The following is a 26,541-nucleotide window of genomic DNA, read 5'->3' as shown; positions in this document are numbered from 1 at the left end:
ATTAAAACACACTTTCAGATTTGTCAAGTGGGAATGTAATGTCTATATTGATTTATAAAATATAGAATATCACGGCGTGGGTGTCCTGTCATACAAAATATCACAAGCATAATAATGCATATTGCAGGGAATCTGTGTGTTTTTATGTGATATCGTGCATTTTATGGAACTGACCCTGTTATATAGTGTATTGCAGAGAAGCCATGCTGTGATAGTGTGTATTACAGGGAAACCATGCTGTGATATTGTGTATTGCAGAGAATCATGCCGTTATATTGTTTATTCCACAAGGATACCTCAAAGTATGCACGAAGACAGTACAGCTGGAATATTGACCGACGCGCAACGGAGGTCGATGCACGGCGTACTGTCTGAGAGCATACTTTGAGGTGTCCTCGTAATAACCTTATTATTATTATACATCTTTTTCTTTCAATGATACACCATGGGAATGCCGAAATCCCAAATGTTTAGAACACAATCAGCGAACTTCTTTGTGTGGAGTCAGGTCAAACTCTGGTGGCAGCCATGTCTGTTTTTATTATTACGGTTACACGCGTAATCATTCCATATTTGGTACGATGTAACTTATGGCGTTACGGCGACAGATGTATAATAATGTTTATTACAAGAACACCCATACAGTTAATTACCTAAATTTACACCACAGTCATACCACGTTCTTACCATTATGATCAGAGGAACGCCAAGAGACTTTATTAATACCGGGTCAAGCCACCGGTCTTCAGTGTTACGCGTGAATTGTCCCAATATGTGTATTTTTATCTTGATTTTAGGAACCAAATCCCATAAAAAAATTAAAAACACACGTAAAATCATCGAGAAAACTGTTATGCTCAGGCTTGCAAGACACTTTGATCAAAAGCGCAGAGTCAAACAAATATTAGCATAACATTTTAAGCTAAACAACAAAACTGGCAATATGGTACACCACACGTATCCAGCACTCGACAAGCATCTGATATTATACATCTGAACATATTATTATAAGCTACACCAGTACTGCATAAAACACAATATACATCGGAGAACTGCGAAACAGACCACGTTTCACTTCCAGTGAGAGTTACTAAATCTGCGAAACGTTTGATTTCCTCTAGTAAGCTTCTACATATGTCATCAGTTCTTTTATACTCAAACTATCTGTACCATCTGTAGATAACGTAGACCCCAAAAATGTCCGACATTATCAAAATTTAATGAAGAGTCGTCAAGTTATGCATGGGTAATAAGACCAATCTTTCAGGAGGCTACAAACACATTTCTCCAAGTTAAACACTGTGTCATGGGCGCCAGTATGTGTATGACAAGGTGATTGAGAACTGCGAGATAAGAACCCAGTCATCAGCAAAGACACAGCTGAGTTACATAGGTATTAGTTATAACACAACCAAGGTTAATACTGAGTTTGTTCCTTAAACAAAGCAGGACTGTCTGACTCTATTACATATAATGAACTTATTTTGCGTATTAACAAACAATATATTTTACACATGTTGTGTATTCGATATATGGGTACCGCGTCGAACAGGAAGCGACGAAATGACCATACACCGTCTTGTAATTTAATATTATCCATCCATTACGAGAAGCATTGTTGGCATGTTTTTGAGCGCGTAACCACGAAGATAGATGCGCATACTTTAGGACGCGTCTTCGTTATTGTCTGGAATATGCCAATTTGATGTGAGGATTACTGTTATATATATATATATATATCTTAAACTAACGAATTTTTAATAATCGTGGAGTTATGGCAACGTAGTGATTGGATTGGAATCTGTGTGTTATTTTTGCAATTTTGAAGGCGGACGGGTTCAAAGGATATCGCATGGTGTTGATCGAATATCGCAAATACCGCAGGATATGATATCTCAGTTGTTGATGCATAGTACATATACATTTTAATAGCGCGATTTCCGATTTCCGATTTCGTTGTGTCAATATCTCATCCATTGCAGGATGTTCAATGGTTTCTTAGTGATCTAATCAATTATTGATTTGCAAACCATTACCGAAATATCGTCTGCACTGATAGACAATCGTTTTGTATTGGACCAAACATTATTTGACAATAAGTCGTATGACCACTTGCGAAATACGAAAATGGACGAATTTCCAGTTTCAACCAGTTTAATCAAAGGCGAAAAATTGTGAGTGACAAGAAGAAGAATGCCCGAGCCCCGGGCATGAACGGAATCACCCGTAGGTTCGGACAACACAATGAAGTTATTAACTAGTTCATCCAATGACTCATGTAGGCAGTTATGACGACTATTTGTTGCTATGACAAATACAGTGCATATTTAAATACGCATATATTATATTGCCGTTATAAGCCATGGTTAGATGCAATGCGTAGTATGTTCTTTAATTAGTCACATGGGCAGTGCGGCGATTTAACTGATGACGTCACAATTGTAACAAGGTTGAGTACACCAATTGATGGTCGATCAACTCACTCGACACATTCACTCTCAGTTATATTACAATGTGTGTTTTAAGCCAAGAAAAGCGCCTCACCAAGTTAACGCAGTAACCGTGAAATATAGTACGTAATGTGACGATGTATATAATAATGAAAAGTACATATGACCTTGGAAAATGAAGGTGGCCCGGGAACTAGTATTCGAGGCGATATAAATATGCCTGCTTCAAGTTAAACCCGTTGTCATATTTTGTTTAACTGTTGTCATGGCGACGACATCAGTATACATGTTGCCCCCCAATTGTGAAAGTAAATTCAACTGTGTACGCCTTTATATAATATTTATCTGACGCGATAAGAAGATTGGCAAGTCTGTTCGCTAGATTGGACAGCATGAACGGCAGTCGACCAGCAGGCGCCTGTTGAAACAAGCGACCTTCCCTTTATACTGAATATCAAACCAAATGTTCATTTCGTAAGTGTCCGGTTATCAAAATGAATCTATTTTGCAAGTAACATTAAGAGAGGGAGATTGACTGCAGACAAAAATAACAGTGTTAGTACTACCAATATTTGCAATGACACGAAGTATTTTATTAGTGTTTAACAGCTCTACTATGATATCCAGGTATCGCCCTAGTAATACGAGAAATGTCTGACTATACTAGAAATCGTTTGTAATGTCCAAACACTTAAACCCAACTATACACGGCAAGGTATTCGCGAATGTTATGATAATGTCACCGTGATGGAAGCTTTTTAAATGCCATAAGGTTATGAAATTGAAGAAAGAATACACGTGTCATTGATTTGGAAAAAATGTTTCGTAGCATGGAGTCATCTGATTTTGAAAAAAAAATGCATGTCCATTGTCATTGTACATTGTGTCATTGTAAATCGGTCATCTCTTTAAATTATCTTTGATGAATTTCACTACAAAAATATCGAATTAACAAAAAGCTACAATAAATACTCGTGGTAGAAGTCGAACACTTGAGAATTTTTGCTTTAACTATGTAGCTAATGACTTCATACGTCATCGAGTACCATGATGTCAGTATTCGTACGTTACCAAAGCTGAAAAAAACTGTCCAAGGCCCGTGTCGGGACTACCCGTTCCTGTAAAACTAGTGATACTGTTAGCGATTTTATCCATGAAATGTATTATAATTTATACAACATATCGCGGCAGTTCCATGTAAAAAGTTCCATGGTAACAATGCATTCCCGAATCCGTGCATATATTGATGACCCCATATGTGGCCGTAAAATAGTTTGTGATTCTCGTCCTAGAGACAATTTAAAAATGATGTGGTGACGAGGTGTTAATATTTTTTTTTTTTATTTAATACCATATTGTTTATTGTTATTGGTATTTACAATATAGTGACAAATAATTATTGATATGATTTATTGAGTAATGAATAAATGACGTGTGCGATCATGACGCGATGCAAAATCTTTCTGTTGTGTTGCCTTATATAGTCATAATGATCGCATAAGGAAAACAGTAATTGTGTTCAAGAAGGGCAATTATGTGAAATGAGACAGGAAATTATATGATGTCTTGAATAATCGTTCAATACACGGAGAATACGATTCCTGTAGTTGACTGCGTTTGAAAGCCGCAAAAATAACAAGATATATATTGGATAAAAACGAGTGCCGATTTCGCATATTCCTATATTATCTGATTTATTATACTCGTTGTGTAAAAATTATATATTGTTTCACTCCAAAGGTTCGGAACAAATCACGAAACACTCGTTCAATAAATGTAACACTGTGTCAGCCAGTCGTGGTATGTCTTTTAATACTAGTATCAGTATCAGTGTTATTGACAAAAGCGGCCACGTGATCGAAATTCCGTGTTTTGACACACAGTTTCACTCCATACTCCGCTCGTTTTTCCCTTTTGAAATAATAATGGCCATATCAAGAATTATCGTTCCTTCCCTTCCTTCTATTCCTTCCATGCGTTTTCATACAAGGAACCTCTCATTTTTCTAATCATAGGACGAATGTGTTGTACTCAAGCCAAAACAGGGACTAATATTATCTCTTGAGAAAGGCATAATGTAAAAGTACGGTAAAAATCATTCTTTTTATTCGTTTTGTTACGATATTGCACAGTACAATGACACACATAAATTCACATAGCATATACAACCGAGGACAACATAGCATGACCATTTTTCACTGGTTGAACATTAACTGCGATTGACGCCGTGCACAGATAATCGTAGACAGAGCGTACATGCGTCCCCAGTTTCACAACGTACATAACATGAACACGATGTTGTGGTTTTGGTTGTATTTCGATGCAAGTTTGACTTTTCAAAAAGCTGTGTGGGCGAGAGTGAACCTAGTCGGCATGATCACAGGGTTACTCGTTAAATATACATGTATCCATTCGATATTACACTAATATAAGTCCACGTTTCTTTGAATATATCGAAATAATATGGTGACAAATGAAATACTATTATTTGAAAATGTTGCCTCTTAGCTACAATAAGCATGTACGTATAACTTTAATATTACATTGTTGTAACAATTTTACAACTTATAATACTTGCTAATGATTGAAAGTCAGCGTGGTATACAAATTGAAGTGACAGGGATTGTGGATCCAAAGAACAGATGCAATTACTTGCCTTGCATCGCCAGGGGCGAAGGGAGCCAGGAGAAGTCGTGGTTATTATGAAAATAAAATAAAAAGTATGTACGAGAGCATGTTTGTGGCGTCAACGAAATATCCGCACAAATCTTGAATACTTTTCAGAGAGGCTAATAGATATACAATCAGTGGTTCCGTTACACGGTAGTTGCATGACGTTGTCAGATAGTTTAATGCCGCCCGTTGTGTTTGTATCCGATGGAATGAACTAATATTTACAGGTCGATAAGTTCTATATCCGAAAACGTGAAATGCGTTAAGAAGGTTATAATTACTAACTAAACTACGCATTCAGCTGAGGTCACAATGAAATACACCCGCTGACGTCAGTGAAGCAATTACAATGCAGCCCATTGTGTCTGCGTTGAATGACGTGCTACGAGTTTTGAACATTGAAACACTAACATAAGCACGTAGTACACCTGACGTCACTGTCACGTGACTTTGAGAAGTTATATTTTTAGCATTTCTAGAATTTCTTTCGATGTTGGGCGTTTGATTGGTTCCGGTCGAGTGCAGAGCTCCACTACTTTGCGCAACTGAAAGAGACAATAAAAGTAACAAAGTCACTATCGGATATTTAAATGAGCCAACCTGACGTCAACTCCCATGCTGCATTTGGATGTGATCAAATGTAATTGTAGTTCTATTGAGTAATATTCTACGCTTCACGTTTTAAGATTTTGCGTAGCTAGGTCTTTCACAAATATATTTACAATATATAATTTTTTTTTCTTTTTCAAAAAATAAAAAATAATAATATAAATATACAGTTGAAAGTTAAAAATTGATCTGTTCACCATAATTAAATTGTCGCTGAGCGGTTAAATTGCATGATGGGTAATGTCATAGTACAGCAACTTGATCGGATTCACCAGTCACCTTTTGAACGCCATCATTTTTTCCCACCAAAATGTTGGTTCAACCGTTTGTCTATTTTTATCTTTGTCTTGATAATCATTTTGATAATTTTGGATCAAATGAACATTATTTCCTATTGATTACAAATCTTGAAAACAAATTTGAAAAAAACAACAATGATGTAGTAAATATCATTATATAATGACAATAATGGAGATTGGGACTTAAAGCGGGAGGGTCGCCACCTGCGCACGCGCGGTAGACGCTTGTTTGTAAACAATGACACGCTATGGCCATTTAACGCATGCGCAGGTGATGACTCCCCCGCATTAAGGCTTAACAATCTTATTGATTCATATTGTTTTTTTTACTAACTATTGTGCACGTCATTGTACGTCATTTACTAATCCGTGTCGTTTGTGATTCGACTCATAACACATAATTTGTCTTAGTGTAAATTATTTGTCGCATCTTTGTTACTCGCGCTGTCTTGGATTGTTCATTGCCACAGACTGTGTCACGATACCTTTTCGAGCATTAGGCGCTCCTCTTCTGTGTATTCTCTTTTCTTTCCCTCGGCTCCTTCGATACTCACAGTATCTGTAAACAAACGGAATATATTAAAGCGGGGGAGTCGTCACCTGCACATGCGTCAGATGGACAAAGCGTGTCATTATTTACAAACAAACGTCTACTCAAGAGCTTTTGCGTTTTTAGCGTGTGTTGTTATCGTCGCTTGGGACTCCCGCGCGTGCGCAGGTGACGACCATCCCGCTTTAAAGTTACAGCACAACGAACTCAAATTCAAGCGCCGCAGCCGCGTTCGAAATTTGGCGTGAACAACGTTATTTTACACGTGATTGTATGTGGAAATGAACCCATATCGAACACGATGCGTAACAACGACGGTAGAGCTTTATTGTAAGGAACATCTTGTCGATACACGGAATAACTACATGAAATATGGAGAGCCAACTATCCACTATTTAAAAAATAAAATAAAAAGACAAAGTTGTGTAGTTTTTAAAATCAAATTGTCGTTACTCAAAAAAATTCAGTCGGAAATTTCAACAAACCCAGTTGGTTTCCGCTAAAATTCCACACAAATCTTAGGCTTGGTGGTTTATTAAATAAAGCAATATATAAATATGCAAACGTGCAAAAAGTTGTTTTCTAAATAAGGTGGATGCGGGGTGATACCAATTCACCTCATGGGGGTCACATGATGTGAGGTATCAACTGATCATCTCCCATAGTTATCATATCTCGCGATATCATGTGATGAGACTATGACGTCAAAGAATTTGCTTAAAATTAGTATTGGTGGGGGTCACGTGAATAATGTACACATCTCACGAATATTTCTAGGAAATATAGCGTCATTGAATCACGTGATTTCATCCCCACAAAAAAATTAAGTTTAAAAACAAGTTTACCCTTGTCACTGTCCTGCTTGTCGCTTTCGTTGCTGTGTGCGCTTGAAATACCACTAGACGCCTGTCGAAGTGCTTGCTTATGAGGCACGTCACTGCTGCAAAATTGTCAAAAAAAACAACGTTAGAGGCTAAGAGAAAATGACGATCAATTCGATAATGGATGTCTGTGCAATAACACGTACTGTAAATCGGGGTATAAAACCCGATGTTTCATAAACGATGTAATACTGTCACGGAGTTCGATTTAATTGTAATTCCTACTCAACCGAAACTTTTTTGTATATATAGTATCGCACACAAACTGGTGTTCGATAAGTGTTTTAATGCATTGAAGCTTATTGTGATTGCTCCACACAACCAGCAACCAACATGTACCTTTTTGTATGTAGCGACGCAATGACGACATCCTGGAAATTACTGCCCTCTGCGCTGTCATTTTCCAGTTCTCTTACACGAGCTTCCTGTTCGTCTTGGAGGTTAACTTCCTGTTGGTATACAGTGATCTTGTGTTGAGTGTGAATGTCTACTGCATGAGTTCTGAATCTGTAGTTCTCACACTACAAATAAACTCCCAGTAGACAAAAATGCATTTCTCACACTACAACTATACATTCCCCATCGTTAACAATGTACGGGACTCACATTACAATAAAAAAAAAAACCCATAAACGACAATATACTTGATGCAATTAAACTCCCATAGACAATGTGTAGGTCTCACACTACAATTAAACACTCCAACGATAACAATATACATGACTCACACTACAATCAAATTCCCATAGACGACAATATAAATGACTGACATTACAAATAAACTCCCCGTAGATGAGATGCGCATGTCTCACACTACAATTAAATCCCCTATAGATAACATCATACAGGACTCACACTACAATCAAATTCCCCAAAGACGACAATGTACAGCACTGACATTACAAATAAACTCCCCGTAGATGAGATGCGCATATCTCACACTACAATAAAATTCCCCATAGATAACATCATACAGGACTCACACTACAATTAAATTCCCCATAGATAACATCATACAGGACTCACACTACAATCAAATTCCCCAAAGACGACAATGTACAGCACTGACATTACAAATAAACTCCCCGTAGATGAGATGCGCATATCTCACACTACAATACAATTCCCCATAGATGACATCATACAGGACTCACACTACAATCAAATTCCCCAAAGACGACAATGTACAGCACTGACATTACAAATAAACTCAACATAGATGAGATGCGCATATCTCACACTACAATAAAATTCCCCATAGATAACATCATACAGGACTCACACTACAATAAAATTCCCCATAGATAACATCATACAGGACTAACACTACAATTAAATTCCCCATTGATAACATCATACTGGACTCACACTACAATCAAATTCCCCAAAGACGATAATGTACAGCACTGACATTACAAATAAACTCCCTGTAGATGAGATGCGCATATCTCACACTACAATAAAATTCCCCATAGATAACATCATACAGGACTCACACTACAATTAAATTCCCCATAGATAACATCATACAGGACTCTCACTACAATCAAATTCCCCAAAGACGACAATGTACAGCACTGACATTACAAATAAACTCCCCGTAGATGAGATGCGTATATCTCACACTACAATACAATTCCCCATAGATAACATCATACAGGACTCACACTACAATCAAATTCCCCAAAGACGACAATGTACAGCACTGACATTACAAATAAACTCCCCGTAGATGAGATGCGCATATCTCACACTACAATAAAATTCCTCATAGATAACATCATACAGGACTCACACTACAATAAAATTCCCCATAGATAACATCATACAGGACTCACACTACAATTAAATTCCCCACAGATAACATCATACAGGACTCACACTACAATCAAATTCCCCAAAGACGACAATGTACAGCACTGACATTACAAATAAACTCCCCGTAGATGAGATGCGCATATCTCACACTACAATAAAATTCCTCATAGATAACATCATACAGGACTCACACTACAATAAAATTCCCCATAGATAACATCAGACAGGACTCACACTACAATTAAATTCCCCATAGATAACATCATACAGGACTCACACTACAATTAAATTCCCCATAGACGACAATGTACAGGACTGACATTACAAATAAACTCCCCGTAGATGAGATGCGCATATCTCACACTACAATTAAATTCCCCATAGATAACATCATACAGGACTCACACTACAATTAAATTCCCCATAGATAACATCATACAGGACTCAGACTACAATCAAATTCCCCAAAGACGACAATGTACAGCACTGACATTACAAATAAACTCCCCGTAGATGAGATGCGCATATCTCACACTACAATAAAATTCCCCATAGATAACATCATACAGGACTCACACTACAATTAAATTCCCCATAGATAACATCATACAGGACTCACACTACAATCAAATTCCACAAAGACGACAATGTACAGCACTGACATTACAAATAAACTCCCTGTAGATGAGATGCGCATATCTCACACTACAATAAAATTCCCCATAGATAACATCATACAGGACTCACACTACAATAAAATTCCCCATAGATAACATCATACAGGACTAACACTACAATTAAATTCCCCATTGATAACATCATACAGGACTCACACTACAATCAAATTCCCCAAAGACGATAATGTACAGCACTGACATTACAAATAAACTCCCTGCAGATGAGATGCGCATATCTCATACTACAATAAAATTCCCCATAGATAACATCATACAAGACTCACACTACAATTAAATTCCCCATAGATAACATCATACAGGACTCACACTACAATTAAATTCCCCATAGATAACATCATACAGGACTCACACTACAATTAAATTCCCCATAGACGACAATGTACAGGACTGACATTACAAATAAACTCCCCGTAGATTAGATGCGCATATCTCACACTACAATTAAATTCCCCATTGATAACATCATACAGGACTCACACTACAATCAAATTCCCCAAAGACGACAATGTACAGCACTGACATTACAAATAAACTCCCCGTAGATGAGATGCGCATATCTCACACTACAATTAAATTTCCCATAGATAACATCATACAGAACTCGCACTACAATTAAATTCCCAATAGATAACATCATACAGGACTCTCACTACAATCAAATTCCCCAAAGACGACAATGTACAGCACTGACATTACAAATAAACTCCCCGTAGATGAGATGCGCATATCTCACACTACGATTAAATTCCCCATAGATAACATCATACAGGACTCGCACTACAATTAAATTCCCCATTGATAACATCATACAGGACTCACACTACAATCAAATTCCCCAAAGACGATAATGTACAGCACTGACATTACAAATAAACTCCCTGTAGATGAGATGCGCATATCTCACACTACAATAAAATTCCCCATAGATAACATCATACAAGACTCACACTACAATTAAATTCCCCATAGATAACATCATACAGGACTCACACTACAATCAAATTCCCCAAAGACGACAATGTACAGGACTGACATTACAAATAAACTCCCCGTAGATTAGATGCGCATATCTCACACTACAATTACAGCAAGTCTCAGATGTATTGGGGCAGCCAATTTGCAAACTCGCTAGCGAGTTGGCTAACTGCTTGGGTTTTGACTAAACGGTTGGCTTTCGAATCTCGCTGGCGCCGTTTTGTGACCGCGTCCACTCTTGGCGAGTCTATATTGCATTAAGGGACATAGAATGTTTTTACGCAACTTCAGGATGGTACATGTCTGGATTCCCCTGAATGATTTGAGCCCGAAAATGGCCACAGTCAGCTGGCGTGATAATATTATAAATGCGATTAATCCACCAATATTTGGTATATGACCTCATTCGTCGTTTTTGTGTGGACACGAAGAGCATAGAACACTTTCCCTGGTATATTTCAAACCGTCGCTGATTAGCTCATAAAGTATGAGGATCGTCCCCTACTGTTACATAGATTCGTCTTAAGTTGGCGTGACCGCAAGACGACGCCAGCGGGATTCGAAAGCCAACCGTTTAGTCAAAACCAAAGCAGTTAGCCAATTCGCTAGCGAGTTTGCAAATTGGCTGCCCCAATACTTCTGAGACTTGCTGTAAATTACACAATTAAACTCTCCTAGACAATGTACAGGTCTCATGCTACAATTAAACTCCCCATATAATGTAAACGCTTGTGAAGCAGGACCATTTTACGCCTAGTGTCGCTATAGAGGTGTGTATCAACAATTTTAATATTTTTTTAAAAGTTGTGTAATTTTTTTTTCAAACGATAATATTATCACATGACTATGGTGTATGCACGTTGTTTACAGTTGTGGTGTTTCACGTGAAAGATCACTGAGTGATATGGTAGGTAAAGGTCACAATATTATCGTTGTACGTAATCATTTTATGCGTGTTTCAACAGTTCGTAGAGTAAACCAGTCCGGGTAACAATAACAAATACTCGCATCGTGCAATGACAGTAACTCATAATAATGCCGACTGAAAGTTCATTTTGAAAAAAAAATGGTAATATTTCTGTCGATTATCGAAAACCATTGCGGACGTAGCGACCCGTTTAACTACACCGATAAGGGCATTATTTGGAAAGGTGACCAAACAGAGTGCTCACTTCAAATGTGTCAGTCCGTTATTTTTAAACACATTTGTTGATTTTATGCATGAAATTCTACTCAAATCAGAAGCTTTATTATTTTGGTATCATATTCAATAAAACATTACGAAACTTCTCATTCCTCGCAGAAAGTTCTTCGAAACAAATGAGATCACATTCGAAAATAAATCCTACAATCAAATTTTGCCTAAGAAAGTCTTCAAATATTGGTACAATTTCGATGATTTAAAAATAGTTGTGTTTATGTGGGGTGAGTAGAATTAACACATTGTACATTGTCGGAATTTTACTCTCACTTTTGTGGAAACAAATCTAGAACATAACTACCGAAGTACCGGCTTCTGTTCCGCAATATGTTCCGCATATTACTATGCCACCCAATTATCCTTTTGTATTGACTACCTGACTTCAACCGACGTACCTGGGCATATACGTTGTAAGATGGATTATACGTCCGTCGCTTCATCTCAATCCCGTCTCTTTTTAAATGTTCGTTGCAAACATCTATGTCCACAAATATGTTATCCTGCTCAGCCATGGTAGCGACTAGAGTGTAGTAGTATTCTGTATTCACGTGAAGAAGGCTTGTATTGAACCTGTAGATAAGAGAAAATGGATATATGTGGGACCCTAAAATACAAAATGTATTTTCTCCAGTACCTCTTGTGAGCGCGACAGTTTTCGTTTCCCCGAGATTTCTTTCTGGGCCTAGTTTTTGTTTATTATAGAATGTTTTTACGACTGGTCGCACGCTCGTCATATATAATATTATCTCACCACTGAGTTTTTCCCCAACTTTTGTCACTGACGACCGGTCGTGGGGTTGTGGGATCTAGTAACGTTAACCGCTTTATTTTTTTCACACACAGGTTTCATTTTTTGAGTATGTTTTTTCACATGGTTTATTGTAAAAATGCAAGACTATTTTGTCGATCACGGCATATATATTGACTAGTGTTATATCTCCATAGTAACTCGAAGGCTTAAAATGCAAATAATTCAATAAGTACTAGTAATCCTTATTTTTTTTCATCGCTGCACTGCTTTACATATAACACAAGTCATGAAACACCGATGTCGTGAAATCGATGCAATATATTACCCAGTTCTTACCTGAAAATGTAAAAAATATAGAACGTCTGAGGTGTATTAATATTAATTCTTACTAATTGCTTACTTTATTTTACTTAAAACCGGATATTTTCTAATGTTGATCAAGAACCTACGCATTGCCCAGTAAATGACTGGTTTCATAACTCTCTTCGTATATATGCGATTTCAATTGCCGTGGTTATCCGTATTAACGTCACGGACGTAAACCCAGTTTGATTAAAATCCGATGTAAATATAGGCTCAATTTTTTAGTTTTATATTGTAATAAAAAAACCCGAACAAATGGCAAGTAAAAAATAAACAAAAAATATGTAATAAATATATATAAAGGAAAAAAGATATATAATTTAAAAATAAATAAATGAATTGAGGATATACCTACATCGAATTTTAATCAGATTGAACCCAGGCCGAACCTGGAAGCAAAGTCGCCATATTGAGTGTCTTGCCACATCGCATGTACATATCAAAGACAGTATATAAATAAATATAAAGCGAAATAATGTACAAAATATCGAAGTCATCATAAATGGAATCTAAACAAACACAAATTAGAACGGACTATGAGAAGAACTGGTTCAGGGCGACCGATAAATCCACATAATTAATTAATGACTCTATGTATTTGACGTTCCTGTTTTCCATCAGCGCATGACTGGGTGATTGTACAAGGATCCGAAGGATTGGGAATGTAATTAGTAAATTGTACTCTACGTATACATTTAGATTCCCTACGCACACACCGTTGGTTTATTAGTAAAACGGTATTTCAATTAAGGGTCCCTCACTTGAAACCGGGGGGGAGTGGGGGGCTTAACGGTAAAAAGATGATGACTATCGTTATGCAATATCACACACGTGAATCATGTTAATTAACAAAACAATTCGAGTCAACGCAAGGTCGACCTTTCGAAATGATAAGGATCTTCGGACGGTAACCCACATCATCACTGACGTCATATTAAGTCGCCGATTATTTTTTTAAAACAAGTAAAGGAAATGTATGCTTACCGTATTTTTAACCTGCGTTGTTTACGGCGTTTGCATCGATCATAAACTCCTTAGTGACGTAGTTCAAAATGGCGGATTATCAGGACTCGTTCGAAAAAAAAAAAAAAAAAAAAAGCGACGTATCAGGTTTCAAACGATGGTTAGCGTAAATTGCTCCCGGTTAATAAAACACACAACGGTGTTACAAGGCTGTTGGGTCGTAAATAGCATTACAGGAGAACGGGGGAATATCTAAAAATTACAATATCAACATCGCAATATTGCATTGTGTTAGAGTGAGTGAGTGACCTTATTTTTTATTAATGCATTTTCATTTGAATAACAATGACACGCCGAAGGCATTATGTTAAATTGGTTTATGAAGAGAATCATTGAGACTGCGTATGAAATGCACAGTGCTGTGTGTTTCAGAGAGCGTGGTATTTTCAGCTGTAAAAGTGTAAAACACCGGGTGCTGAAAGTACTTATGGTGTAACGGCGTGACAATGTTTTCCATTCGGATAATGAGAATAAGAGGTCGATCTAAAATCACTGGGATGGTTAGAATGTTTGTTTAAAAAATGCAAACTCGGCACCAATAAGAAAAATTATGCCAGGTATTGCAGAAAAAAATGTTTGCACATTAAAGAAAATTTAAATGTATAGACAAGACACCGCAAAACAATTGCACAGGTCACACTCTTTCAGCCATCCCTATGATTTGAAATGTTTGACGTCTAAATACAATTTACTCAAGCTGAAAGTGGTCGCATCCCAATGAACTACGTATATGAACTGAGGGCGTTCATGGTCTGATCGAGTGTTTAATGCGGCAAATGTTTTATTTTATCAATTGCTGTTATTTGTGGAGAATTATATGCTATGACGAAAATAACACATGTAGAAAATCACAAATCTCATTTTGAATGAATATATGAATAGGCAAACGACCACTTTTATGCGCATAGATTCCTGGTATGAAAGACAAATTCGTGATGACATCGATTGGACTAAAAGAGCCAATCTCCCTCTCTTTTTCAGCTGAAATTACGTTTTTGCTATTTTTGTCTTGCTTTCAAGGAACAAAATCAGGTTCAGTATGGACGATGCAAAAATCGTCAATAATAAATAATTATACTAAATAGCATTTCAGTGATGAAATCACGGTAAAGACCATAAATCTAGATCGTCCGATGGCTTCACAGAAAAAACTCACATGATAAATATTTAACGATTTAAAATTTCACAGAATAACAAATAATTCCCTATTCGAGTTGGAACCTTGAACTTATCCGTAATGCATGTTGTCACAATGACCTAATCTGACACACGTGATTCCAAGTGAATATAAATAAAGAAACATGTCAGGATGTCAGGAAAAAATTTAATTTTAAACTTAATCTATAAGCAATTATTCTAAAAATAGATCATATGACACACCGTGTGTTTATTGATTTACCGCGGTAATGTCTAGGTTGCAATTAGAACAATCGATTAAGCAACACAGCATGGAAGCGGAGTGTCACGCAGCACATTGTGATTCGAACCCACAATATCATACATATAATTTTAGAATATTAACAGTTGATTAAAATTACATGGAGCCTTGGAAAGGGTGTTAATTAGTGATTGTTCAGCGGGTGGTACAATGTGATTAGTATGGTACTTCTTATATTTGACAACAACAACATGTGATTGTTATTACAATAGCCATGTGCATGCACGAAACAGTATAGTGTACGTAATTTGACGATGTATAAATATGAAAAATACTTATGATGTACATATTGTGGCATTATGATAATTCATTCGAAATAGAATAGAAAAGATTCAATGATGCCGACATATTTTTGTAGACGACAGTTGTCCGCACCGTTCTGTGAGCATTATTGTCGTCAACGAATTCGAAGGGCATATAGTAAAAAAGAACCGTTGTACAAAGCTTTCTTTGAAAACACGTAGGTAATACATGATGTATGAATGTGCTGATGCCAACATTATGCCGTACATAACGGTGGTTCACCCCTGCCCAGGCTCGGACAAAAGTTAAATTCAAAAAGATAATAATAATAAAATAAAATAAAATAATATTTAAAAATTAAAATTAAATAAGCAGGAATAAATTCATTACATGGAGAATTTGTGTGTAGTGTCGATTTTTTCCTTTATTGGTTTTTAAATAAAGGAGGAAATTAACATAGCTCATAGCGCAGAATATGACGACTACCCGGATCGAGTGCGCTGTGAGATATCAACCATTTTAACTACTTAAAGTATCCCACATCTCATGTATATGCCATAAACTCGCAAACATTTCGTGGTAAAGAGAACATATCATTGACACAAGCTAATTTAAGAATGGTGATAGTAACCTGCAAAACGTCTAGCCAATAAGTTATGTCACACGTTCTGATGCATTATCTATTACGTTGTTAGAGTACCGTAATTTATTGTGATTTTGTAGTAACGGATATATTTCGAGAACAGATGAGTACAGACAATGAGATACCTCAGAATACAATTATAAACTTTTTACGAACACCCACACACTAGATTCGAATTACTTATGGCCAACTTGAAGGCAAGAGACAACGACCTCTTGGCCAAATTCAAGGCCAACAGAAACCGAAAACATACCACTGTTTCCTTGTTTGAGTCGGCAAAGAACAATATAGAAAAAATATGAAGAGAAATAAGAAAATCAGATATTTATCAATTCGACACAACAGGGCTTCATTATGTTTATTTTGTAGTCCTATATGTAACTGAGCCAACAGTAAAAGTGTAATTAAGCCTTCAGCCTTGACTTTACCTGATATGTGAAAATATATAAGGGATTAACTGGTTTGCATAACACATGGATGAACACGAATATAATTTGACCGACGCCTCATGTGGCTATAGGACAAGCTATCATGGTGACACGAGTAGATCAAGTTGGAGCGAATGAGATGAGATGTGATGTGATGTTTTCTAATTACAGATGAAACCCATGTCCACTTCACATTCAAAAATATGAAGAATTGACTCAACTTCATTGCCAAGAGAACTTGACTTTCATCTGATTCGATGAAATTATTTAAACAATACTCTATTGTAAGTCGCCCTCAAGATTGGTGATTTGCAGTCATGAAGTGTTGGTTTAACGTTTACAGACAGGCAAAGACCACCCTCACTGTGTTTTATTATGGACTATCACTAAATATGCACAGATCGTATCCTTTTCTTAAAGGGAGGAGTCGTCACCTGCGCATGCGTCAGATGGCCATAGCGTGTCATTGTTTACAAGCAAGCGTCTACCCATGAGCCTTTGCGTTTTAGTGTGTGTTGTTATCGTCGCTTGGGACTCAATTCCCGCGCGTGCGCAGGTGACGATCCTCCCGCTTTAATCACTAAAGTGCAATGTGCATTTTGCATCAAGTACTGCACTTTCGTAATTCCAGCAACCATGGATTTGTGGCATTTATATTCAAATTTTATGAATATATTTCCACCACCTGAGATGGGTGCAATTAAAAGCCACGAAGGTGTGGTAGGGATACGTTGATTGTAGTACATACTAACTGTTTTCCCAGAGGGCTCCCCTGCTTTGGAATTTAAAACTCGCATGTTCACTGTCTGTGGATATTTTTTCTTCATGTGGTCAGGCAAGTGAAATTGTTCTGACAGGAACCTACTAGTGATGCTTTTGTCAGAAGGAATCAGAATACAGGAGTGAACCTGTGACAGGCCAAGTTATTGACGGTGGGATAATGCCCTCTGTAGGACATGTTGGGTGCAAAGTGTTCCCGGAAGTAGAAATTGTTTAACTCATTATCATTTTTGGTTAAGATCTTATAATCACTGCAAAATATCCCCTTCTCAGACAAGAGGGTAATGACTGCCCTGGAACTGGACAAGGCAGAACGCCACCATCAATCACACATAATAAACTATTGCACTGATTCTTATTAATAACTATGTGCAAGGTTGCACGGTACACCAATTGCGTGATCCCACAATAAAAGTTATACCTAAAAGTTATAGGCGATTTACAGATTCACTTTTCAATGTTGATGTCCTCATCGAGGTTATACGACCACCATAAAACTAAAGTGCATTTTCATCAATTATATCATGTTCTTATATAACTTACGTATTCCTACTTGAATTGATAATCTGAGAGCTTAAGCTGTGATATACATTTGCATCACATTTTTTTCCCACTTGGAGGATTACACATATATAGCAGTCTCCTCGTGCTCATTTGTTTAACGCGTTGTACAAGTAATTGTCTTGTTCTCATCATTATCTATGTCATGGATTTCATTTTTCAAATCACTTTTACTTTGTTTGTATGTGTCCATTTTGTCAATTAGACCTGTACTCTCATTACATTTTTTCTGAATCACCAGGAATATATCCAATATTTATAATGTCATCTTTACTACAGAATTTTAATAAAGTAGATTTGATAGACTACTAGTACTTTATATTTGTAAAGATTCGAAGAAAATTCTTAATAGATGTGTTCTTAATTCGTAACTGTAATTTATCATGCGGTATAATGGTATACAGGTTTGAAAAATCAAAAGCGTTAACTATGTTGCGAAATCTTGAGTTTATGTTTTATTGCAAAGTTAATGTTTTTGAGCACTTCTTCATCTCAGTTTCAGTGTTCCAATTTGACATAAAAATACATTGGCCAAGCAAGCAATTTTAACGGTTGCGACGCTAAAGATCGACTATTGAACGTACCAGAAGCTCCACATTAATATGTTGACCTTCAACGTGACCTGTATCACAAGCCGAACTAAAAACTATGACTGTTCGGTTCATACAGAAGCCGTAAAAATAGTGATGTCACTGATTTATTACGAGTCAGACACTGCTTCTACGCATGCGTATACTGAAACACCTTCAAAGTTTTAACACTGTGCAGCATTATTTATTACATCTAACTAGTAACCATGCCGACCATCTTTGCCATCCACACTGCTCGACACATCGAAAGTGAAAAGACAACAAAGACGTCAAAAATTGAACAAATAACTCTAATAGTTAAGTATATCACGCAGAAAAGAACAAAATTATAAACTGTGAACAAAGTTTAAAAGAGACGTGTTACTCCTACCACGTGTGTATTGTATTGTACTGTACTGTATTCTTGATCGTGAGATCGAATCCTGTGTTTTATGTTGTAATATTTGTCTGTCTGTTTGCATTTTAAAATGTATTGTACTGTATTGTAGTATATATAGTAACGTAACGTTATGCTCTATGGAAATTTCAATTGTATTAAGTTATATTGTATTTTGTATTCTAGATATACCTGCCAACATACCGTGACTCTTAGAAAATTTGTTTAAAAAAATAAACTAATTTCATAAATATTGATTATTGTGAGTGAGTGAGTGAGTGAGTGAGTGAGTGAGTGAGTGAGTGAGTGAGTGAGTGAGTGAGTGAGTGAGTGAGTGAGTGAGTGAGTGAGTGAGTGAGTGAGTAAACACTGTGTTATGTATTTGCCAGTCGACGAAGTGTACTTGTTAACAACGACACCAGATGACGTATTCTTTGAAACAAGTGTACCGATTACGAGTGAGTACATTTCACACGTCCCGTGCGTTAAAATCCACAATGAAATTTACTGACGAATATTGTGTTCAAACACATTATTTATAATCATAATAATTTTACATATAGAATTATTGTCAATGACAACGGCGCGCGGAACAGGCACATTCTCTGAGAATTCCGATGTGTTTAGTAACAGGACCACTTCTACAACGAACTTTAAATGGAAGCATGTCGAACGAAACTTCCGTGGAGCATGAACAGAGTTGGTTGGTGTAGCTGTCTGTGTCCGTGTCATCGGAGGCAACAGGCAGTGAATAAGAGTTACAAGTACAGTAACAGCCGTACGCAGGAATCACCGCGGGCAAGCAACCATGAAAACGCACACCGAGTACTATCGGTCGTATCGTGCACGTGTTCGGATTTGTCAGTGTGCCTGAAGAATTGCGACGACGTTCGCGTATTATTGGTGGCTTGACCGTGTCCGCATTAGGCGTGTCTCTACCGTCCCATGGACCCATTGGTTGCTGTCTGTCACTTGAAAACAGAGAAGGAGACGTATAGTCGTCAATTATGTCAAGTTCGTCCCATGTTATTTCTTCCTCGTTGAAGGAACTCCCATCAACAGGCACTTCGTATTGCCAACCTGGCTGCATGTCGTCAATTCTGTTTGAGAAATCTGACCATCCATGGCTATTTATGTCATTGATAGAACCACCGCGATCTGCGATGTAAGCATGCCCGCCTTTTCCAGCCACTAGTAAACTGAATACAAGCATCAGTGTTATTCGTCGGAGGTCCATTTTCTGGAAGTGTAGAAAAACATGAAAGGAATTACATCATTAGTTACTACAATAACTACATCATTGTTCACTGTTAACCATCAATGCATATTGACACAATAAGACTGCAGCGGAATATCGTGTGAATATGTCACCGAGGGTAAAATATTGGCCGTTAAACTGCATCGACAACAGGACAAGATTTAACAGTTTATTTTATTATATTATTTTTTTTAATTAAAGGATTTTTTTTTAGTTTATTTTGAAAAATGTCTGAAGTTCGTACTAACTTCAGAAATCTCTCTTTTGACAGCCAAGTGTCGTCGATTGTGATAATCTCATTTTAATATGAGCAACTTCGCAAATAAAATAAAATACGACTAAGCCTTTCATGTTGGTTTTATTTTGAGCAACTGTTCGGCTGAACAGATTGCACGGCTGGTTGCATGGCGAATGAAGTTAGTTATATTCAATAGCATTGATTTAAACGAAATCCCACGAGTCCCAGTTATCATTGAGAATAACCCAACAACTTCAATTATTGTGTCCATATCTTACATGCATAAACCCCGGGGACTGTGCAAATTGTGTATCAGGAGATACTAGTAATAATTGCACAGAGTCATTATTATTTATGGTGTAATTAGTAGTCATTCATATACATTAATAGTACACCGTTATCCGCACTATTTCCTGACCACGTGGGTGTCGTTTTATCTTGGTTCTCTTCACTAACAGAATAAGTTGCACGTACACTCCAGGGAGATGACATGGACCACTGGCGATCAAGTAAACCCATTATTGTCGAATGCATATTCTTGGTGATATTAAGTACATGCAATTCACGAGCATATAAACACGCAACACGCGAGATCCGAACTCACGACCACGACAAAGCCCCTTGTCACTGTAAGTAGACGTCGCGCACCCGTCAGCCGCCACACTAACTCTCCCAAATAATATGACTCGAAATAGCGGGTACCTGCAGTGACTAGATGTAGTTGGACGAATATCTACATACATATAAAGCCGAATATTACTGGTCCGTATGACCTATCCAGTTTCCCTCTTGGAAACATGTGCATGTGCACCAGCGATGTCTGACATCTAGATGAAACTGCCATATGTACAGGCGAAATACGAACACATAATACGCGAGATATGAGCTGAACTATAATGTCCATAACGCTCTTTTCATGCAAATATATTTAAATTCAAGGTAAATTATCAAAGACGCCACAAAAAAGTACATACTAGTATATTACCCGGAAAATCACTGTGTGATTAAATATAAAAAAGGATTTGCATTGTTTCAATGGAAATTGATAGACTATATTTGAGAACTGACATTAAGATTTCCTTATAGAGTCCCTTATATTAACTTCGTAATCCACATATAATTATATCAGTAAAATTAGGTGCCTACCCCCAATATTTGTTTTTTGACATGTGACCTTGTATAGAAGTATGCAATCTATTTGCAAACTATGAAAAGATTCCAAGTACTTTCGTGAAACAGTATTCAGCAACCTTAATAAGTTAGCGTCACTGAGCAATTATCTGGCAACTCGGTTGAGTTGTCACATTGCACTATTATACGTAAACACCATGGCATGTGATCGTCAATCGTGCGTGGGTGAGTATCGAGTAAATGTTCAGACGACATGCGAACATTAGCCATATGAATTATCGCCTACAGCACTTGTAGCTATTAAACGCTGACTTGAGAGGCGGAGTGGAAATGATGAGAGTAATGATTTGTATTTTAGTCTATAACAAACGTACCCAGGGAGAGTTTTGTCAACAGTGATATAACTTTACGCATAATCAACTAAATTGAATGACATTTCAATTGAAAAGTGAATAATATAATGAATCAGCCAATATGCTATTACGGGTATTTCGTATTCGATCGAGTTACTTCGATGATTTCAGTGATTATTGATTTCTTTTCTGTTTTCAAATATTCCCGTCTGCTTTTGTATATATACTGCTCGATACGTACGTGTTTTACTTTTTTTCGCTACAATCCGAGCAGGTTAGTTGGTAGCATGTTTGTTCCCAGTAGCAAAATAAGCGGTGAATGGCATGATCGCTTCGCAGGAAGGAGTTTGCATATTCGCTTCATATAGCAGCATGTTTTACTGAGCCGTAAAATCCTGCCCAACCGAACAAATAACGACCATAATAACGAACGTATAACAATACGGACGTGTTTCAAAGATCTAGGATCGACAAAGCATATTCGAAAAATTAACTTAGCTTAAATTAGCTAAAGAATAAATATGAAAAAAAAACTTTTCTTTGCGCGTGTTTAATAGAAATACTATAACATGTTTGTTATATCGATATGAAAGGATATGCCCTATATGAGTACGGCGAAGATTTGAATAAAGAAATACAAAAGAAAAAAGAAAATACAATTGAGCTGGAGTATAGGCAACTTAAATGTGATAGACGCGGTATAGTTCAAAAATAATAATAGTATTCACGCGATTATTATGATTGGCCAATCAACACATTGTACGCGAAGTTACATATAGTGCGCTTGAATCGAAAAACATATGGAAAACAATACTAATGTGTTTCCTGAACAAACTTAGTTAATAGAATGTACAGAGTAGACGATATTATTCAAAACACAGTTCAGGGAACGAAATAAAATAAATATTCTTCAGCAAAAGCAGCTAGTATTACCTTATATAATAAGCACAGTTACAGCGATCTTCCTATTTCATAACCGTCTGGAGATCTAGAGTAGACTAACCAATTACTGACGAAGGCTTAGAAGTTACTGAGCCGCATCCGATGAGTGCCGCGTGTATCCCTCCTAGTAACCAATCGATTAATTTCTGCAAAACAATATGTATATGGTCAGTTGGTGCGTTAAGTACTCTGAGTCTTCTCTCACAGTGGCACTGTGGAAATAAGCGCGTTTTACGTTGTTACTTTGCAACAATCGTTAACAATTGCGGTGTGTAGGTTTGACCCCAATAAATGACATTATCAATCGACGCCAATGGCCTATGTAGCCATACCGACTCTCAATAAAACTCACATAGAAACAATAGCCACATTTTGAATATTTATTATTATTGGTTGAATAATTTATTCGTAACATTGCTGATCCGGCGCGATAAATACGAACGATATTTTTTTAGGAAATAATTAACTCGCTCATTATAAAAATGACATGTGCGCAAAAAAAAAAAAAACAATTTAAACTTGTTGCTAGGCACGTAACACCCCAGAATTTATACAGAACAGTACAAAGTATTATTATTAGTAAAAATTGGTGCAATATAATAGCTAGATGTATTTGGATACTTACATGTACAGAACAGTATGAGGAGTGCATACGTGCACAACCACGTCAACTTGTTTTCACCGAAGAAGCCAATGCAATACAGAGCACAGCCGTAATAAAAGATTGGTTAGTTATACACTCTTAAATGTGTCATATTTCAGTGCGATAGGAAGTACTCACACAGTAGGTGAAGTGTAACGACGATGAAACGGGTCTTTATATCTACATGTATTCAATGTTTGACTCACCAGGGGGTTCAAAACACTTCACGAAGTAGACTCAATCCCACAATGGCGATTGAGTTTGAATATAAAACACTTGCTTTAAGGAAACCCCCCCAAGTGTGTCAATCGCGGAGCAAGTAAATGAATGCCGCATTTAATTTGACCCTAATGGCTGGTTTTTAAACGACATGCTGATTTTTAATGGAATGCTGTTAATTTGCTAGAACATTAAAAAATATTTTTCTCGGAACTTAAAACACAGCAAAATATTTTAAGAATTCACTCAATGAAAACTAAATTTTTGTTTGTGACTTAAAAAAGTAAAGCTACATATAGTTATTATTAATATAATGGAACATGTGTACGTATTCACAGAAGCATTTTATATATAGAATAAAAAAAGACAACCTCACGAACTTTCAATTTAACCAAAAAACAACTGCGAAGTATGACGAAACAAAGTGATCTAATATAAGTTTTTTTTAATCACTGGATTCGTCTACATTAGTTTTCATCAAATTGTATCGAATTCTGAAAGTCACGTGGTTTCTTCCATTAACTCACACCGGCGTCCTGTGGAGTGAAGAATGGCACTCAGCTTAACACGAATAAGCAGTATACAACTCTGAAATGATCGTATTTATTGCTATTACTTTTGACGGGCCTTCACGTTCATCTAAAGCACTTCACTAATTGTGTCAGTACATTTAAAACAACTATGTGAATATGCCTAATCGATCGAGTTGTCATGGAGTTTCACCAATATAGTAAGCATTTTATAAATGCCTTGTAGCCGAATTCTCCATAAAGTAGTTATTTCCCAAGATAGTAGACGGGGTTCGAAGCCATCCATGACAATCACAAACCATGACAGCCGAATCTGTTTGCATTGAGTGAAGCATGCTCATCAAACAGTCAGTTTGAATCATTGGGCCACCTGTTATGTTACGTGCAAGCCTGGCCAATATAATGTCACATGGCTCAGAGTATGTGGTTTCAGCAGTATGCTTTGAATCGTGATTCTCCTGCATCAGTAATAATATTGCAATAATTTTAGATTTATTAAATAAAACTGTGTAATATAATTTAATTTTGTAAGAAGCATTATACGCACCGTATTATTGTAATCTGGTTGGTAATGAATTGTGGTTCATTGATTATTTAAGATTATTAAGATATTTTGGAATGATTGAAGGCATCTTTAAAATTATGTGTTTGTAACATAGTTTTGTTATTATATAAGTTATAATGAATAACTAATATGTATATGATTTTTATTTACTCGAGGTAAATTTAATGTCTAAAAGTAATATCTAATTTTGACGAGTCGCGTCGCGTCGCGTCGAGGTTCATGGGACACTTCATGATATTGCATACGCTCCATTTGAAACTAGCAATACGTATTTGTTGATTATGCTTCTAACGATTCGTATATCACTTAGACGATTTTGGAAATTGTTGAATTGGTCGGAAAATGAATAACGTCCATCCATGCTTCGATAAGTGGTTTGGATAGACTTGCTGCGCGACTGGTGTCAGGGTAAATACAAAATTAGACGTAACGTTACAAATATGGTAAGGTAGTGCAGTAAAACTATTTTCATGAGTCGTCAAATATGGGGAGGGGGTCATATTTTACTGTATGAAATGCACGTTCTATGTATGATAATGAATAATAAATATGTGTAAGAAAGTTTTGTAATATAGATACGCAATGTCCCGTTCTTTGCGGATCTTGCGTAATACGTGAAAGACGCGTACCGAACGTTTGATTTTGAACTTGAATTTCCTTCTTTTTTATAGTTCAGCGTCAAAATGCCGATCTTTCTGAGGAAAATACGGCGTTGAGACACAATTACTTTATTATAATTGACCATCTTCAAATGTTTATAGCGCATTATTAGACGTGAAAATACCTCCAAAATACATTTGTCAAATCTTACATTTCCTGATACCCATTAAATATTAATTACGTTTGATGTGAACAAACAAAATATTTATTGCTCGATTGTATTGCCATTGCCAAGTTCAATATAAAACAGGTCAAACATAAAAGAGAAAGAGTGCATTTTCAGTCCGATTTGTGTAGCTCTTTTATTTATCAATGTTATGTATGTTAACAATTCCTAATCTAATATGGTCATTGGTAATCCGACTACTGATTTAGATATTTATGTTTATTCACTAGTATATTAATTAGATTTCTCAATGCGTGAATTCTTGTTTAAAATTTGGAGTGGCAGCTTAAAATATACCCATAGTCCTTGCCTAATTTTCTTAAATGGATGAAAACTTAAGCTGACCCTGAACGTGCTAAATGCACTTCAGTTATGGTAGATCACATTCGTTGATAACATCACGACAGATAATTTGTTCTAAGATACGAATTACTGACAAAGATATTTAGCAGTAGAGAAAAAAGGGAATTATCAGGATTATAAATA

At 36.6% G+C, this 26,541-nt stretch overlaps 2 protein-coding genes across 2 annotated transcripts; both read right to left on the bottom strand.

The window, feature by feature from the left end:
* Positions 1-5,548: 5,548 nt before the first annotated feature.
* LOC100370546 (uncharacterized) lies at positions 5,549-14,536 on the bottom strand. The gene is made up of 6 exons (XM_002732768.4): positions 14,253-14,536; positions 12,550-12,724; positions 7,802-7,911; positions 7,427-7,521; positions 6,517-6,590; positions 5,549-5,668 (listed from the first exon to the last, which is right to left on the bottom strand). The coding sequence occupies exons 2-6, from the start codon at positions 12,664-12,666 to the stop codon at positions 5,582-5,584; spliced, it is 483 nt and encodes a 160-aa protein (XP_002732814.1). The 5' UTR covers positions 12,667-12,724; positions 14,253-14,536; the 3' UTR covers positions 5,549-5,581.
* A 5,331-nt stretch (positions 14,537-19,867) lies between these two features.
* Positions 19,868-23,995, bottom strand: LOC144348118 (uncharacterized). The gene is made up of 3 exons (XM_085501680.1): positions 23,898-23,995; positions 23,264-23,418; positions 19,868-20,590 (listed from the first exon to the last, which is right to left on the bottom strand). The coding sequence occupies exon 3, from the start codon at positions 20,585-20,587 to the stop codon at positions 19,922-19,924; it is 666 nt and encodes a 221-aa protein (XP_085357806.1). The 5' UTR covers positions 20,588-20,590; positions 23,264-23,418; positions 23,898-23,995; the 3' UTR covers positions 19,868-19,921.
* Positions 23,996-26,541: the final 2,546 nt, after the last annotated feature.

The sequence above is a fragment of the Saccoglossus kowalevskii genome, chromosome 7, assembly GCF_978046115.1.
Source record: "Saccoglossus kowalevskii chromosome 7, keSacKowa6.1, whole genome shotgun sequence".
In the NCBI taxonomy this organism is placed as follows: domain Eukaryota; kingdom Metazoa; phylum Hemichordata; class Enteropneusta; family Harrimaniidae; genus Saccoglossus; species Saccoglossus kowalevskii.
The sequence above is the reverse complement of the archived record's forward strand: the minus strand, read 5'-3'. Positions and strand labels throughout refer to the sequence as shown.

Excerpts from the sequence above, each read along its gene's own strand:
- LOC144348118 (XM_085501680.1), bottom strand. The coding sequence starts at position 20,587 with ATGGACCTCCGACGAATAACACTGATGCTTGTATTCAGTTTACTAGTG.
- LOC100370546 (XM_002732768.4), bottom strand. The coding sequence starts at position 12,666 with ATGGCTGAGCAGGATAACATATTTGTGGACATAGATGTTTGCAACGAA. Across the intron at positions 7,912-12,549 it reads CTTACAACGTATATGCCCAG|GAAGTTAACCTCCAAGACGA; the intron begins GTACGTCGGTTG and ends GTATACCAACAG. Across the intron at positions 7,522-7,801 it reads GCGTCGCTACATACAAAAAG|CAGTGACGTGCCTCATAAGC; the intron begins GTACATGTTGGT and ends ACAATTTTGCAG.